Consider the following 16,926-nt stretch of genomic DNA (forward strand, 5'->3'; position numbering starts at 1 on the left):
TCCTCCAGCGCGGCGGGATCGCGCCCCCAGCAGCGCCACCCGGCCCCGCCGCCGGAGGAATTGCAGATTTATTCCCCTTCCTCCGCCGCAGTCTCCTCCCCGGATCCCCGGCTCGGCAGCGGCAGGATGGGAGCATCTTCCACTGCCCCCTGCCGACGCTCTCAGCCCCAGCTCCCAGGTCTCAGCCCCGCAGGGGGGCTCCGGGCTTGCCCCTTCGCCCCCCTCCCCCGGTAGAGCGGGGCTGAAACCCAAGGGAAAATTGGGGAGCCCTTCCACACCCCATACGGCATCCCGATGGGATTTCTCCCCCACCCGTGGTCTCAGTGTCCTGCCCACCGTGCTGAGCCTGGTGGGAGGCCAAATGGAGCCGCGGGGGCGCAGGGGTCGGTGGCTCCAAAAAAAAAAAAGCAGCAGGGAAGGGAATGTCTCACCAAAACACCCCAAGGAATCGTATCAGAGGGATGCGCCTTTGGAAAAGAAGAGGAGTTAGCAGCAGGCTGAGACCTCCCCGGGTGCCGCGTGGTGTCAGGGGGCTCCAGCCCCACCGCGGGGTTGTCCCGAGCCAGCATCGAAGCCAAAACATTGCTGGCAGCTTCTGGTGCCCGGACAAAAAGCCCAGCTCCAGCCGGGACATTGTCATGCCTGGCACAGCCGCGGCCCCACACGCCCGGCGTTGGCGAGGCTTTTCTTTTGAGCTTTCAGCCCAGGCTGCGACAGCCGTGACATCTGGCCCGACAAAGGCGACACGAGGTCCTCCCGGGGGAGCAAACATTTTCGGGGCAGCGTTAAGGCAGCAGTCACCCCCTGGCAGGGAGGCTGGAACACGGAGGCCGGCGGCTGAGGCTTGTCGCGGGGAGAAGCCAGCGCCCCGAGGGCTTTCCAGGCGTCGAGCCCCGTGCTGGGCTTCGTTTTGGCATCCCCAACTGCGGCGCTGTGTTCCCTCTGGCTGCCCACTCGCCTTCGCCAAGCAGGTGAGGAGGTGTGAAGGGTGGTTTCTGTGCGTGCCTCATGTCTTTTGCACCTCGCCTCTCCAAAAGCAGCGCCGTGCCGTGCCGTGCCGCCCCGCAGGACGTCCCTGGGGGCTGCCCGAGGTGCTCCGCCGACCGAGAGGTGTGGGGCCGGCGCACAAAGGAGGCGAGGATCCAGCTGGAAATTAATATTTTATAGAACACCAAGAAAAAAATCAGAGAGGCTAATTACGGTGATAATCATCGCGGCCTCCGGGCATTTCCATGGAAGTCAGGAGTTGCCCGGGATTACCTCACCCCTTGCAGCAACCTGTGCGGGAGGAGAGCGCGTGCAGTGGTGGCGTGGCACCTGGGATCTCCTCCAGGACCCAAAACTCTTGGCTTTTGGCTCTGGTTTGGCGTGGCTGCCACAGCTGGGGCCAGCAGAGAGCTGGAGTTATGGGTGCTGTGGCTGGGTGCCCACCCCAACACCTCCTGTGCCACCGAAAGGAGCCAAAGCAGCAGTGCAGGAGGCTGTGGGGCTGGGAGGGCTGCCCTGCCCCGTGGAGCAGAGCGGGACCACTGCACACACACCAGATTTGGGAGCAGAGGAGCATCCTCCCACCCAGCCAGCCCCATGGATGCCCTGCAGCCCAACTCCTGGCACCGTCTGAGCCGCCCCCAGCCCAGGAATGGCCTGGGAAGGGCCGTGCACAACCCACATGATGCACGAAAAAGGCAGAGGCGGTATGCAAAGGCCTCCCTTGGCTGGACCCTCTGCCAAAACACGCGGACAGGAGCACTGTGCTGCGTTCCTCTGCCCGTCCCCACGGCGTGGAGCAGATGGCTGAGCTGTGTGGGGTCTCAGGGCACGCAGCCCGCACCCTCCAAGCCTGGAAACATGTCACCAAATGCCAGGGGACGGGACAGAGCCTCCTGGCACAGCCTCGCCAGCTGGTGGCAACCCAGTGCTGGGGGTGCAGCAGGATTTGGAAGCCCCACGGCTTCCAAAACACCAAAAGGAGAAGCGAGCCCTGCTTCCTGCACCCACGCCTCCAGCCCGATGGGTGACACAAAATCAGACAAGGGCGGCTCCAGCACGTGGCATGGAGAGGACCGAGGCTCCACCGCCCGGTGCCAAGGGGCTTCTTGCTGGGGGCACGGGGCTGATGGCAGCCCCACGGGGATGCCCAGGGTGCGGGGATGTTGTAGGGCAAGGGGGAAGCGTGAGGGAGGCGGCGGCCACACGGTGACCACAGGGAAGCCGAGAAGATGGTGCCCGAGCTGCTGCCCATCCTCCTGGGCGCATCCTTCCAGCATCCTTCGCCTGGCCTTCAGCAGGATTTCTGCCTGGGCACTCTGAGCCCTTAAAAAATTAATAAATAAAGGGGGAAAAAAAAAAAAAAAAAGAAAGGAAAAAAAAAAAAAAAAAGAAAAGGGGGAAAAGGGGAAAAAAAAAAAGGAAAAAAGGAAAAAAAAGGGGTGTCTTTTTCATCCTAGGGAAAAAAAGAAAAAAAAAAAAAAAAGAGGGGGGGTTTCACGCTGCCTGGAAGGGGGCGAGAGGGGGGGCATCACCTCGGGCTGGGGGGGGGCCGGGGCCGCCCGTGCGGAGCGGGGCGGAGCGGGGCGGAGGCGGCGGGGGGGGGACACATGCGCCGTGCGCGCACTGCGGAGCGGCGCGGAGCGGAGCGGAGCGGGGCGGCCCGGGCACGGCGGCGGCCGCAGCCCCGGAGCCCCCCCCCCGACCCCCCCCGGGTCCCCCCCAGCCCGGAGCCGGCGGAGGTGAGCGGGCGGCGCGGAGGAAAGCGACCGGGGGGCGTTTGGAGGGGGGATTTGGGGTCCCCCCCCATCGCTTTGCAGGTTTTTATTGGGGTGCCCCGCGCTTCTTGCAGGGGGGGCGCTGCTTTGCGTTTTTGGGTGGGGAGGGGGGGCTCCATCCTTGTATTGCGGGGGTGCCCCCCCCCCAGGTTTGTATGGAGGGGCTGTACTGCTCTGCATCCTTGCATGGGGGGGGGGGCCCTGTCACTTTGCAGCTTTTTTTTGGAGGGGGGGATCCTCCGCCGTTTTTCGGCTTTTTTTTTTTTGAGGGGGGGTCCGGGCCTCTTTGCATCCTTGCCAGGTGGGGGTGTGCATGGCTTTGCATCCTTGTGGGGGGGGTCCTGGCCGCTTTGTAGCCTTGTGTGGGGAGGAGGGGGGGGGCTTTGCACCCACGCATGGCCTGGGGGGGGGGGGGGCTGTCACCGTGCACTGCCGCATGGAGGGGGGACCTGCACGCCCTGCACGCCGGGGAGGGGCCCTCGCTTCGCATCCTCCCTCGCTTCCCATTTGTGCACCGGGGGGGGGGCCCGCTGCCGTGCATTGCTGCAGAGGATAACCCGGACCTGTGCATGCCCCCCCCCGGGGGTCTGGAGCCCCCCCCAGCAGGCGCACACCCCCCCAAGGGTGCAGAGCCCAGGCCTCGGCGCTCGGTGATTCAGCTTCTTGCAGGGAGCTTTGGTAACGGCGCTCCAAACTCCGGCTCTCGCTGCCTGGCGGTGGTGTCACGGCGATGACATGCCCACAGATGGGGAACGATGCTTTTTTTTGGGGTAGTTTGGGGCTGTTTCGGTTGTGCCGGGCATCCAGCAGCCAGCCTGGAGCCGGGGAGCGCAGGACCTGGGCGCGCGGGCATGTCAGTGATGGCAGAATTAATAATTCATCCCCAAAACTTCAGTGCGCCAGGGCACACCCCTCGATCGCTGTGCTGCCTGGATTTTAGGGAGGCTGCTGCTTTGGGTGAGAAAAAATGGGGGGAAAAAAAGGTGTTTGGATGGCATTTCTGTGCCTGAGGAGCATGCCTGGTTCATGCTGGGCAGCACGGCAGGCAGGAGGTTAACGTGTGCCGTGCTCCTCTGTTGCAAGCACAGGGCACGCCGAGGGCTCTTGCACACAGCGCCTGTGATGCAACCCAGTCCCCAAATGCCCGGCTCCTTTCCCCAGGAGCTGGAGAGCCCACGGAGAAAAGCGGAGCTGAAGCATATTTTGCTTCGAGCTGTCATCTCCCTCGGCCCAGTTCTGAACCGAAGATGCTCATCCTCCATTTTCTGGTAGATGACAAATCAGCCGGGGATGCCAAGCTCTTGACAAGTAACAAGCAACAGCCCTCGAGCCAAAAGGAGGAAAAAAAAAATAACAACAACAAAAAAAAAAGCCGGAATGCTTTTTGCAGAGCTGCCCATCTATTGCAGGGCAACTCAATTTTGCCGGCTGGAGCACGGCTGTTCCCAAGCAGCGAGCACCCGGTGCCCAGAAAGCCCCCTGCTGCTCGCTGAGGCTGCCCCACGTTTATCAAAGCGCCTTCTATTTCGGGGAGAAAAAGGCTGGTTTGTTGAGCAGCGAGCGTCCCGTTCACACAGCCTGCCGGCGTGAGAGGGAGAGAGCCAGCCTTCCTTTAATGAGCTGGGCACAGAAAGGGAGAAATGGCATTGAAAGATTTTCCTTTGGTGATGGGGAATCATTAAAAACGAGGCGTGATTCCCGGGCCAGCCGGGATTTTTCCAGCCAAAAAGCACACGGGGTCGGTGCTGCCCTTCCCCTGCCCCATCCCCAGCCCTCCTGCAGACCATGGAGAGTGACAGAGGAGGCTCCCACGTAGCTTCACCCACTCCTTTTCCTCTCCTATTTGCTGTTAGGGTACCCATTATTTTAGCATAGATCCAGAAAGCCCACATCAGCTAAAAACCAAGGAAATCATCTCTGTGAAAACCTCCTTGCCAATTACTTTCTGGCATGTGCTGGTGGCATGGCTGTAAAGAGACAGTTTAGGTAAAAACATGGAGCCTGCTTGTTTCAAAGCAGCAGGACCAGCCCTTTATTCCAACCACAAGGTAAGGAGGCAGGCGCATTTACAGCATCCTCCTAAGGAGGCTTTTTGGCTAAGGTTTGCACTGCAGAGCCCGGCCTCGCGAGGGGTTTGTGATTTAGAGGCAATTTAGCCAAGTGCCGTTCCTCGAGCTGGAGCGCTTTGCAGCAGAAGGGGGAGGAAAAGAAAAAAAAAAAAACCACTGTGGCATTTACTAATAAAACTCTTCAGGAATATTTTTAGCCGTGTTATGTCGCACTTCACAGCAAAGCGCTCGCTTGTGAAGCCTCCTGGCGGAGGCAGAGGGCTGGGGGAGAGGCGCAGGCGGTGCTCCCGGTGGGATGTGCTGGGGCTCGGGGCAGCCCATGCAGATCTGGCCAGGCAGCCGGCTTCTCCTCCGCTTGGCAGGAGGGCCTGACCCTTCCCCTGGCTGTAAAAATGGGAAATGAGTTTGTTAGAGACGGGCTCAGCAGGGGCTGGTGGGCACAGCTCAGCCCTATGGTTCCTGTGCCAGCTGCAGCTGGTCCTCGCTGCCCCAAAGGATTGGGGCTGAGACCGCCCCACTCATCACACATGTAAGCCCCCAGCACCCCCAAGCTGAAGGATCGGTGGCCCAGGAGCAGCCCCCCTGTGGCCTTTTTCTGTCTGTCCCCACGGCAGGAGCTACTTACAGCACCGAGATCCACCAGGGCACAGCCACAGCAGCACTCAGGGAGCACCCATAGCCCTTGGCCAACCTTAAATAACCTGCCCCGGGGGTGTGGTGAGCCCCAGGTGAGGCTGCTGAGGACGATTATGGGCTGGCAGCGCCCACCTGAGGATGGCAATGTGGCCCTTCACGGCCTGCAGCTGCCCAGGTTCAGTGTCACCGGGGGGTGGCTCTGCCTGGCTGGTGGTGCTGGTGCACCCGTGGCCACCTGCAGCGCTTCGCGGAGCGGTGGGGTCTGGTTTTCAGCCCACACTGGACACGTAGAAGAAATAACGAGTTAGTCTTGGCCTCATTCCACCTGTGCTCAAGGCTCCCCCTTTCCCCTTTCCCATCGCTGGGCACAAGCGGCTCATTAACAGCTTTCTCCCTCGCTTTGGGAAGCGCCGGAGGGAATAAGCTCGGCAGGCAGAATAGCATCTGCCATTGTGCTGCAGGAGCACAATCGGCCCTTTCGGAAGCTCGGTATTAATGATTTCGACACAAGTTTTGTGCTGTTTGGTCGGGGCAGCTTGCATTTGCATTAGAAAAATCCCGCCGAGCTGGGGAGCCCGGCCGGGCACTATCAATGGGAAACTGTTCTGCGCAGCGCCGCCGGGGCCAAAAAATGCGAGCTCGGCACATTTCTGGCTCCTGCCGTGGTCGGCATTACCGCGTCGATGCCTGGCTGCCCCGCTCCCAGCTGTTAGCATCGCTGCTGGGAAGCTTCTCCCTCCGCTGCCAAAGCGTTTTACGGGATGTTGATGGAGATGGGGGGGTCCCAGGATGCACGGGGATGGCTAACGTGGGGCTGGCAGCGCACGGGGGCACGCAGGGATGCTGCAGGGGGGGGAGCAGGGCAGGACACGGTGGCCTGGTCGGCGTGGTGTGAGCACAGATAAAAAGAAAACCTCGGGGAGCTTTGCAGTCAGCTGGAAATGATGGAATTACAGGCGCTCGCTCGCTCCGCTTTGGGTCAGGGTGTTGTGGGGCCGTCACAGGGGCTGCAGCACGTGGGGGTTTGCTTCTGCTCTGAGCCCAGCTCCGTCACCGCCGTGTCCCAGATAAGTCCCCTGGGGAGAAAGGGGAGAGAAGGGAGGGAATGCAAATGGAAAAAGCTGTTTTGGGGTCGTTTCTTCCTCTTTTTTTCCTCGCCCAGGAGAGTGTGAGTGCTCGCCGGCAGCATGCCGCTGGTGAAGAGGAACATCGAGCCCCGGCACCTGTGCCGGGGGGCTCTGCCCGAGGGGGTGACGAGCGAGCTGGAGTGTGTCACCAACAGCACGCTGGCTGCCATCATCAAGCAGCTGGGCAGCCTCAGTAAGTCACAGCTCAGCATCTCCTGGGGACATCCCCCTAGGGGCTGCTGCCACCCCGCACCGGGGCTGGGGACGGCCAGGGTGCCGGGATGCTGTGGTCGCTCGTCCCAGTTTGATACTGGTCAAAGAGCCCCTGACTGGGTGGGAATTGTCCAGAGAGTAAAGAAAGGAGGATGCTCAGGTCCAAAGGGAGGACGTGAGGGTGTTTTAAGACCCGCTTCCCTCCCATCGCTGCTCTCTTTGAGTACCCCTCATTTCTTGACTTGTCTGGAAATAGGACAGTCGGGCTGCTTATTCAGGTTTTTAAAACCCTCTTCTTTTAATGCAGAGCACTCCTGGAGCCACTTGAACACTCCAGGTGAAAGATAGCTCTGTATAAAAGGTCCAAGTCTCCACCTGCCCTCCTGCCCCATCTCTGATTCCTGCAGCAACGGGAAGGACGAGAGCACTGCAGATGCGAGCGGGGACATGTAATAGGGGAAACCTATTTTGCTCCTGAATATTGAATTAAAATAGAAAGAGTGGCACAGGCTCTCCCTCTAGTGCCTTTTTCGCCCCTCCAGAATTAGATAACTTTCTAAAATATGCCCAGAAAGAGGAACGATGTACTTAGGGAGCTGCTGGCATGCAAAAAAAGTGTGGGGAGGATTTGGTGTCCCCATGGGTAACGCAGTGCCAGGTCACAGCTCATGTGCCCCCCCGGCAGGCCGGCACGCTGAGGACATCTTTGGGGAGCTGTTCAATGAGGCCAACAGCTTCTACATGCGGATGAACTCGCTGCAGGAGCGGGTGGACCTGCTGGTCATCAAGGTGACGCAGCTGGACTCCACCGTGGAGGAAGGTGAGGACCACGGGGCGGGTAGCACCGTGCCCGGGGCAGTTTTGGGGCTGGGAGGCACGTGCCTGGTGCCGGGTGCGAGGCCACCCCACATCCATCCCCTCCCCGCCCCGTGCCCCCAGTTTCTCTGCAGGACATCAACATGCGGAAGGCGTTCAAGAGCTCCACGGTGCAGAACCAGCAGGTGGTTTCTCGCAACTCCATCCCCAACCCGGTGATGGAGATGTACCAGCGCTGCGACAAGCCCCCACCGCTCAACATCCTGACGCCGTACAGGTGGGGCAGCCCCTCCGACGCTCCTCAGAGTGTGGGGAACCCGTGGGGACCCTTCCAGGAGAGGTGCCAGGGTGTGCAGCCACTTTGCTGCTTGGTGAGGGCTGGAAGTGCTGTTTTCCCCCTGGCTGTGCCACCACAGGGCACCTGGAACGGGTGGCCCCACACCACAGAATCACCTAGGTTGGGAAGGACCTTTGATGTCATCTAGTCCAACCATCAGTCTCGCATGTGCTATAGCCCTGGTGCCGATTTGCGATGCCTGTTTTCAGTTGTGGTGCCTAGAGAGGTTGTGGACTTCATTGGAAGTCTTCAAAAGCGTTGGGACATGGTCCTGGGCAACCCGCTCTGCATGGCCCTGCTGGAGCAGGGCTTGGACCAGGTGGGCCCAGCGGTCCCGTCCAACCTCACTCATGCTGTGGTTCTGGTGAACCTGACCTCCCAAATCCCACCATTAATCATGTCCCTTAGTGCCATGTCCGCAGGATCCTGATGTGGTGAGGTAACCACAGCGCAGGTAATCACAGCTCCGTGTTGGACGTGCTCATGGAGGTCCACCAGCTTACAGCTGTGATCATGCCAAACTTCCCTATGGGGGAAAGGGGTCTTCTCCAGAAGAATGATGGGGTCTCATTTGGGGGAACGAATGCCCAAGGCAGCTGCCCCACTGTCCCTGCTCGCAGTGAAGCCCTTGGGCTACGTGGAAAACCTGTGTGGAAAGCCCCAAAAGGGGCATGAGGTGGGACAGGGTAGGGACCAGGGGATGCTGGTGGAACTGGTGATGGTGGGCAGGGCTGCGGGGGGCATCTCCATCCATGCACTGCCATTGCTAGCACTGAAATGTTTTTGGGATTCCCTCCCCCGTGCCTAACAGCCCCTTCTTTTCCCCCCAGGGATGACAAGAAGGACGGCCTCAAGTTCTACACCGACCCCTCTTACTTCTTCAACCTGTGGAAGGAGAAGATGCTGCAGGCGACAGAGGACAAGAGGAAGGAGAAGCGCAGGCAGAAGGTAGCGGGCGCAGGGAGGGCACCGCGCTGGGTGCAGCGGGGCGATGCCCCCCCAGGCGTCACCCAAAGGCTGCAGGACGTGGGGTGGAGGTGGATCTGTGGCTCGTGTGCCCCCAGGAGCAGCGGCTGGTGGAGGACTCCACCCGGGAGGTGAAGAAAGTGCGGAAAGCCCGCAACCGGCGCCTGGAGTGGAACATGATGGCATACGATAAAGAGTTTCGGCCCGATAACAGGTTCTCACCATCCCCATATCACATGGCGTCATCGGAAGGATCACTGTCCCCAGACAATAGGCAGGTTTTACCTATTACGCCTTCAGCTCGCTGGGTTTCCTTTGCTTTTCGGCATTTCTGGTTGTCTTCTTCTTTGTCCTTGGGGGAACGCACTTCTGCTTGTCCTCTGTCCATGGGGGAAGGCACCGCCCGCAGCAGGAAGGGTTTGGGGGCAAGGAGGGGGTGATGAGCCCGTGCCCTTGTAGCTTCAGGCACGGCACCATCCCCGTGCCCAGCGGGGTCGCATCCTGGACCTTGGTGTTGGGATAAAGTCAGAGAGCTCTAGGAGCCAAGGGAGGAGACTGGTCCAGCTCCGTTGCATCCCCCTCCTTCCCTCCCTGCCTCCTTGTCCGTCCCTGCTTTCTGTCTGCTTTCCTCAACCCCCCAACACCCCAAAACGCCCTCCTTGCCCATCCCGACCCCTCCCGCCCGTACGACCCTTGGCTTTTCCCCTCGCCGTAGGTCCTACGCCTCGGACGCCGCCGACCACTCGTACCCGGCGAGCCCCAACCACCCGGCGCAGCTGCTGGCCCCCGCCGCCCACCTGCCGGCCGAGCACAAGGAGGGGGTCCTGGCGGCCGTGCCCCCCCAGGAGCACGTCTACCGCCCGCCGGCGGGCAGCCGCCAGAACAGCCTCAACCGTGCCCAGGCGCCCCACGCGCCGCAGCCCCCCGAGGCCGTGCTGAACGGGCCGAGGCCGCACTTGGTCAAGGATTTTGGGTAAGTCCCTAGGGTTTGGGGCGAAGAGGGGCGTCCGGCGTCGTTCCTCGCGTTGCTGACGCCTCTTCCTCCCTCGCAGCCCGCAACCGGTGCCGATGGCGGAGTACTTCGTGCCGCCCGCCCCGCCGCCCCCACCGCCCGTCATCCCCTCGGCGCAGACCGCCTTCGACAGCCCCATGGCGGCCCCCGCAGCGCTGCCCCCCGGCGCGGCCGCCCCCCCGTCCTACGCGCCCTCGCCGCCGCCCCCCGCGCCGCCCGGCCCCTACTCTGCTTCCCCGCCGCAGGCCGGCCCCATGGGCCCCCCCGTGGCCCCGCCACCACCACCACCGGGGCCCCCCGCGCTCGCTGCCTCGCCAGCGCACTCAGTGTCACCGCCGGCCCCCGCCGCCGAGCCGCGGAAGCCGGCCATCCCGCTGATGCCCATGAGCGACGCCCGGAGCGACCTGCTGGCAGCCATCCGCAGGGGTGAGGCGGGGTGGGAGGCTCTGGTACAGAAAGGGGGCTATGGGACAGCTGGGAAGGGACTCTTTTTTTTGGGGGGTGTGGGGATAGGATAAGGGGTGATGGCTTAAAACCAGAAGAGGGTAGGGTTAGAGGAGATACAGGGAAGAAATGCTTTGGCTGTGGGTGCCCCGTCCCTGGCAGTGCCCAAGGCCAGGCTGGATGGGGCTGGGGGCAGCCTGGGCTGGTGGGAGGGGTCCTTGCCCATGGCAGGGGGCTGGAATTAGATGGGTTTTAAGGTCCCTTCCAACCCAAACCCTCCCGTGATGATTCTTTGACTTGGAGCATCACTGCCAGGGAGGTGGGACCCATCTCTGGAGGTGACCTGGGGCACCACGGCAGCACTCCTGGGCCCCCGGCCTCCTTTCAGACTGCAGCTGACGCAATTCTCCAGGGTCGTTCCCATTCCTCCTTCCTACTCAATGCAAATCTTCAGGTTGAACGGAAGATTTGGCCCCCAGGAAGCTCCAACACCCTCAAGGTTGGGTGGAAGCCAAGGAGGACGGCTATAGCTTAGTGATCATGCACAACTGCCCCCCTTCCAGCCAGCGCATGTAACTGGGGGTGGTCACACGTCTTTATGGGTGATGCTGCCCCTAAAGCCCTTCCTTTCCTAACGCAGGGATCCAGCTGCGGAAAGTCCAGGAGCAATGGGAGCAAGAGGCCAAGAAAGAGCCCGTGGGCAATGACGTGGCCACCATCCTGTCCCGCCGGATCGCGGTGGAGTACAGCGAGTCGGACGACGACTCGGAGCTGGACGATAACGAGTGGTCAGACTGAGGGGGCCGGGACCGGGCTGGCGGGGAGCTGCTCCGCTCCAGGTGCGTACCTGGGTGCCCACACCCGCCATCAGCCCCGCTAATTCAGGAGCTTTTGCTTTTTACACCATGTCGAAAACCATGTCGGGCAGCGCTGGAGGCTGTGCACGGGTAGGACGCGCCTCCGGGGCGGTGAGGCCAGGAATTAGCAGCACCTCCGCGTTTAATGATGCTGGAAATGCTCTGGCACCGGTAATGCACGGCCACAGGGTGGCTTTGTTAGGGAAACGACACCACGAGGCAGTAGGGCTTTTGCAGCTAGATGTTAAACGCGTAACGGGGAGACCGAGGTGTTCGCAACCTCTGAGCCCGTTCCCATCCTCGGGACCAGATTTTTGGGAGAAAAGCATGAAGGCAAGGCTCGTGCAGCTGGCACACACGTGTCCTGGGGGCAAGGGGCTGGGGGCCATGTCCCAAAAGCCCTGCAACCCTTGGCCTGACTGCTAAAGCACTGCAGTTTTATCTGACGAAAAAAAAAAAAGAAAAAAGAAAAAATGCTGCTCTTAGGTAAACCCAAACCACTAAAACAGGGCGACGCTCGGTCTCGCTCTCTCGATTTGCACTTTGTAGCCCCACTAATGCCACTAGTACAGTCAAGGACAATCCCATCCCGGGGCACTGGCCTGATGCCGCCTGCTCCTCGTCCCCAAAGCACGGCGCCGGTGGGGAGTGCAGGAACGGGGCCCCGCCACCATGCCAAAAATACCAGTTTGCTCATCAAAATAGAGCATGATTCATAGCTGCCTTTTCACGCAGCTATTAAGGGAGGATTCGCGGGGCTGGGGGTGCAGAACAAATGGGTGTGAAATACTGAAAATATCGCAGCCAGGGGTGAGGATCTGCAGAGGGCTGGAAGAGGCTCCCCACCAGCAGAGAACAGGCCAGGAACAGGCGCGGAGCCATCTGACACAGCCACCTGGCCCTCTCTGCATTCCCATATACTGTGAGCCCCAAAATGGGGGAGAAACCTGAATCCTACCCATTGCATCACTTCTGGGGACTTTGTGCCCACCTCCCCAGCAGCTGGGTAGGTGAGCACATCGGTAATGTTCCCAGTCCCTGGGAGTGAATCGACCTGTAAAGCAGATGGGAGGATTTGGCTGGGACCCAAAAGGCTCAGGGAGGCTGATGCTTCCTTATATCTGCCCTGAGAACTGCTGGTCTTGAAGGACGCCCTGACTATGTGCTCATTTCTCCTCAGGAGAAAAAGAGAGACCCTCTGTGGTGAGACACAATGAGCATAGCCCCCAGCTTAGCTGCTAAGAAACATCACCGTGAACCCTTGCCTGTGCTGAGCGACACAAAATAGCCTGTTTTGTTTAATGCAACGCTTCCCATTTCTCTGCACCCCACTGACTCCTCCAGATGGGACTCCAGCAGCACAGCAGGCTCCTCTCCCCCCACCACCACAAATTTGGCCACAGGGGCTGGCCCCACGGGCATCAACGCAGTGCTGAGCAGGGCTTGGGCCTGGTGCAGGAGAGGGCCAGAGTGTCTGGGGAAGGATTTAAGGTTGGAAGCGAAGTCTGTTGGTGTTGGCAGTGGTTCTGCACCCATTTCTGCCCTGTCACGGGCCACAGACCTGCATTTGGTTCCCTGTTTCCTTCAGGGAAATGCCCCTTGGCATCAGCACGGCTGGAGGAGCTGCACAGAAAGTCCTTGGGGTTTTGGCCTGGTCCCGGTGCCCGTCCCACTGGACCCACCACCATGTCACAGCGGGGGTCCCTTTGCAGAGCAGCTGGGATGTGACCTGGAGAGAGATCAGAGGGAAGCCTTGATAAAACGAAACAAACAAAAAAAAACAATCCAGAGTAACATTTAAGCAGCCAGCTATCAGTACTTAGTGTGGAACAGTGTTAATACTGAGGCAAGCACTGTGCTGTTTGCATGTACAAGGAGAATGGTTATTGGGGTAATTCAGCAAGAGATTAATTCCCCTGGAGGGAACAGCAAGGGGCTGCCCTGAGCCATTGGGGTGCTCGTGGGGACCCCGTGCAGGGCTGGGATGCTGCCAGGACATCTTGTTGTCACACGGGGACAGGGAAGGGCCTTGGGGAAGTGCGGGGCTGGCTCATCCCTCGGGTCTGTGGGCATCCCCGTTCTGGGGAGCAGAGCTGTTGTGGTGGGGACTGGAGAGGAGCTGAGTGCCCCCACAAGGCCAGGTCTTTCCCCAGGCCCTGGCTGTGCTCTGGCACAACAGCCGTGCCATAACTCCAGAGGGACTTGCTGTGGTAGCCCCCAACAGCAGCAGGAGTTTGCAGGGACAATCCGGACCCACCACCTCCTAGCAACCCCGTGGTGCTGGGGGCTGGAGCCATCACCCCGTGCTGTTATTAGGGTCAGTGCCATCGCATGGCAAAGCACTTGACAATCACACACTGAAGCCTTGCTTGCCCTGCATGGGTTGTGTTGGTGGAGCAGCCTCACGGTGGCAGGGAGCAGGGCTCGCCCTCATTTCTCACAGCTTTACATTCTTACCCCATTCCTGGGTGTCCCAGCACATCCTCACCCTTCACACTCTGCCCAAGGAAGCTCGCAGCCCCTAGTGACCATCCCCTTTCACACAGGGGGCCAGCAGTACCCTCTGCTTGCAGTCACCCTAATCCAGCTCTTCCCAGGCCTTGGCTGCACTGAAGCTGTCTTGATACCCCAAACAGGCAGACCCACGGGTGGCCTCCCCAGATAGATGTCCACATTGCAGCTCGTTGCTCTGGGTTCTCACGTAGTTGGTGAAGAGGTGACCAGTACAGGCTGTGGACACCCATTTCTGGCCCGACCATAGCACACGTGCTCTCCCCAGCTCTCCTGGCAGCATTACAGGGCAGATGAGCAGCACGTGGTGGCACTGAGAGCCCCATTCCCACTCCCACAAGGCCAGCTCTGCTGGCAGAGCAGCCTCTGTGGTGCCTCGACACGCTCAGGCACCTTTGAGGATGACCACCTTCATTTTAGGCACACTCACCTAATTTCGACCAGGTCACCTCTGAAACCCAACACAAGCTCTTTGGGTGGTGTGGGCCAGGCTGGCTCTGCTGGAGGTGGTTGTGCCGTGCTAATTAACTCTGGCTGGCTGACCCACATGCTGCACACTCCGTGTTTTGTACATATGTGCCTATTTCTGTATACTCCTCCAAAAGTAGGCCATGCCGCATTATACAACCTGAAATGCTCAAATCCCCATGTGGGCTGATATAAAAGTGAATATTTAAATATTTTTATCTAACTTGGCAGCCATTAAAAAATACAATCCAGGTCACGGATTATTGAATTGCTCCTCTCTCTCAAGTGTACCCGAAGTGGGCTGAGGAGATCCTCCTGTACATTAAGGGATCGCATTCCCTGCAAAAATACGGCAGTGACGTTTCGTTGCCAGCAGATAATCACAGAGTGCCAAACATTTAATGAGCCCAACCGATCTCCTGAGAGCTCCCCTTGCCATTTTATCTGCCTTCTCCTCCTTGCCAATTTATGGGCACAGATTAAAAATAATAAATAAAAGGCTGCCAACAGGGGGAAGTGTATTCGGTGCGCATACAAATGAATTAGGCTTGAGTCAACCAAAGAATAAATAAGCTGGTTTGAGTCTGCTTAGAGATATTAGCAGAAGGCTCTAGTCCCCAAGGTCCATCAGGAACCTCTCAGGCACCTCAGGTTTACCTGATGAGGGACATTTTGGAGACTGCGGTGCCCGTGGTACGCTGTCTGTGAGGGCTGTGTCAGCTCTGAAGTCTGGTCTAGCTGAAGTCTCGTGAAGGTCAGCGGAGGTTTGGTAGTGGTCACATCCCAGCTTCTCCCTGATCTCAGGTGAGCTTTGGGCTTGCTGTTGGTGCTGGCAGCTTAGAGGATAAGTGTCCTGAAGGAATCAAAAGGTGGTTTCTAGTTTGCCACCCTAGGCAGAGACCTGGGGAGGAGCGAGCATCATTGCCTATGGGGGCTCCTGATTTTGCACTTATGCTTGCCACCAGGATGAAGACTTCCTGGGCAAAACAAGACTGAGCACAGCTTCTCCAGGGAGCTCCCTCCAGATAAGAGCCCTCAGATTTCCTCCCACTAATTTTTCCACCTGTACATCCTTTTCAAGGCCCTGACAGCTGAAACAGAAGCTTGCAGGCTCCTCTGGGAGCAGAGCATCAACACCTTTCCTTTAATGACAAAAGGAGGTTTCGCACAGAGGGAGACAGGCTTTGCAGCAGCAGAGGTGCTGTTTTGTTTTGGAGGGTGCTTTCCAGAGGTGTGTGGCCAGCAGGGGTCCCACACTATGTCCCTGGGGATGGAGCACGGAGGGCAGCTCTCCCCATCCGCTCGTTGAACATCCTCCAGCACAGGATGCTGGCAAGGGGAGCTTAGGCTGGTTTTGGGGGTTTTGTTTTTTTATCATTCCTGTTTTTTCTCTAGTAGTAGTTACTTAGGGGTAAAGTTTTCTAGACTGGCATGTCACTTTACAGAATAACAAAAAAAAAAAAAAAACAAAGGACAAGAACTCTGTCCTGAGGAGCTTACAGTTTACAGCAAAGACCATATGACCTGCACTGCACTTTAGAAGCCACAATTGTACAATTGCTCTCATACCCATGAATTTACCCTCCCGACCGGGCAGCAGCACCTTGAGGACCGTTGTCCCTTCCCTTGGTGACCCCACAACCAGTACCACAACCACATCCCCCTGCCATCAGCAAGGCTCTCCCATCTCCCCGCCATCCCCCCACAGAAGTGCCTGAGCAAAGCATGGGAGTGACAAAACCAGCGTGTTTTGCCCGCGTATAGGTGGCCGTTCCCTTGGGGGTGCCTTTTCCAGCCTCCCCCCATGCCACGTGGGGCTGTGCTCCTCTGGTATGCCCATGCAGTCCATGTGATGCCCTCCTTCAGGGGTTTATACCTAAGCGTAGGCTTTGAAATGCTTCAGTCTTTGAGAACCAGAAGGGATTTTTTTAGTGAATCCAATCTTTTAACGGACCCCAAGCTCACTCACATAGGCTTCACTTTCTCCAGGTGAGAGTTGTGCTTGCATCTTACTGGGAAGATGGGGAAAAGACATGCTTCAGAGGGGGAATTTCCCCAAAGCTTTCAGTTCCCTGCCCTCAGAAGGGGCAGCAGGAGGTCCCTTGGCTGGGGACCATCCTGGTGGTGGCACCAGGCCAAGGCAGGGCCTGCAGCAAGGGACAGGCTCACACTGCAGGATGCCCTTAGGCTCTTCCCAGATGGGACACACTTGGCTATGGTGTCCCTTGAAGGACACGTTGATGTGACATTATCAATCTTAATCTCTGTCCCATGCTGAGACAGGGCTCTGAGGCCACAGAGCCCTCCATAACACCACACAATGGCAGACCAGCCATCTTCCCCTTCCCCCAGGGACATCTCTCCTCACAGAGCTCCCTCGATAGCCTTGTGCTTTTAGCAGGACACTCTTAAGTCTGCTGTTGCCTGTTGTGTCCGGGGTCTTGTGAGCCCATGTGGTGGGAAGCGAGCCCTGCACTCCTCAGCTGTGGTGACAATGTCAAGGGACCATGTCAGCCCTGGGGGACTTGCTCCATGCTAGAATTACCACAGAGCGGAAGGCACTGAAATGGTAGAGGAAAGGGAAGGAAATCAGCATGTCATTTTTGGGAGGCTGGTTGTACTCCCACCACTCTGTGCAAGAATATCTCAGGTAGGTAAAAGGAAGGGCAGCAGGGAGAGCAGCCTGGTCCCCATGCCACTGTCAG

General features: G+C 59.0%; 1 protein-coding gene and 1 long non-coding RNA gene across 3 annotated transcripts; one reads left to right on the forward strand and one right to left on the reverse strand.

Moving 5' to 3' along the window:
- Positions 1–2,613: 2,613 nt before the first annotated feature.
- LOC101797872 (actin-binding protein WASF3) lies at positions 2,614–15,692 on the forward strand. Of its 2 annotated transcripts, XM_027465177.3 has the most exons (9): positions 2,614–2,729; positions 6,633–6,790; positions 7,496–7,630; positions 7,750–7,903; positions 8,794–8,911; positions 9,028–9,203; positions 9,645–9,902; positions 9,982–10,367; positions 11,026–15,692. In XM_027465177.3, the coding sequence occupies exons 2-9, from the start codon at positions 6,658–6,660 to the stop codon at positions 11,181–11,183; spliced, it is 1,518 nt and encodes a 505-aa protein (XP_027320978.2). In that variant the 5' UTR covers positions 2,614–2,729; positions 6,633–6,657; the 3' UTR covers positions 11,184–15,692. The 2 variants fall into 2 exon arrangements, with proteins under 2 accessions (XP_027320978.2, XP_038040436.1); XM_038184508.2 differs by lacking the exon at positions 2,614–2,729 and having other exon boundaries at positions 5,212–6,790.
- On the reverse strand, positions 5,015–5,536 carry LOC110354402 (uncharacterized). The gene is made up of 2 exons (XR_002406325.4): positions 5,460–5,536; positions 5,015–5,218 (listed from the first exon to the last, which is right to left on the reverse strand). It is a non-coding gene; the product is annotated as an uncharacterized lncRNA (long non-coding RNA).
- Positions 15,693–16,926: the final 1,234 nt, after the last annotated feature.

This window comes from Anas platyrhynchos, chromosome 10 (assembly GCF_047663525.1).
Source record: "Anas platyrhynchos isolate ZD024472 breed Pekin duck chromosome 10, IASCAAS_PekinDuck_T2T, whole genome shotgun sequence".
In the NCBI taxonomy this organism is placed as follows: Eukaryota; Metazoa; Chordata; class Aves; order Anseriformes; family Anatidae; genus Anas; species Anas platyrhynchos.

Excerpts from the sequence above, each read along its gene's own strand:
- LOC101797872 (XM_027465177.3), top strand. The coding sequence starts at position 6,658 with ATGCCGCTGGTGAAGAGGAACATCGAGCCCCGGCACCTGTGCCGGGGG. Across the intron at positions 8,912-9,027 it reads AGGAGAAGCGCAGGCAGAAG|GAGCAGCGGCTGGTGGAGGA; the intron begins GTAGCGGGCGCA and ends GTGTGCCCCCAG. Across the intron at positions 9,903-9,981 it reads CACTTGGTCAAGGATTTTGG|CCCGCAACCGGTGCCGATGG; the intron begins GTAAGTCCCTAG and ends CCTCCCTCGCAG.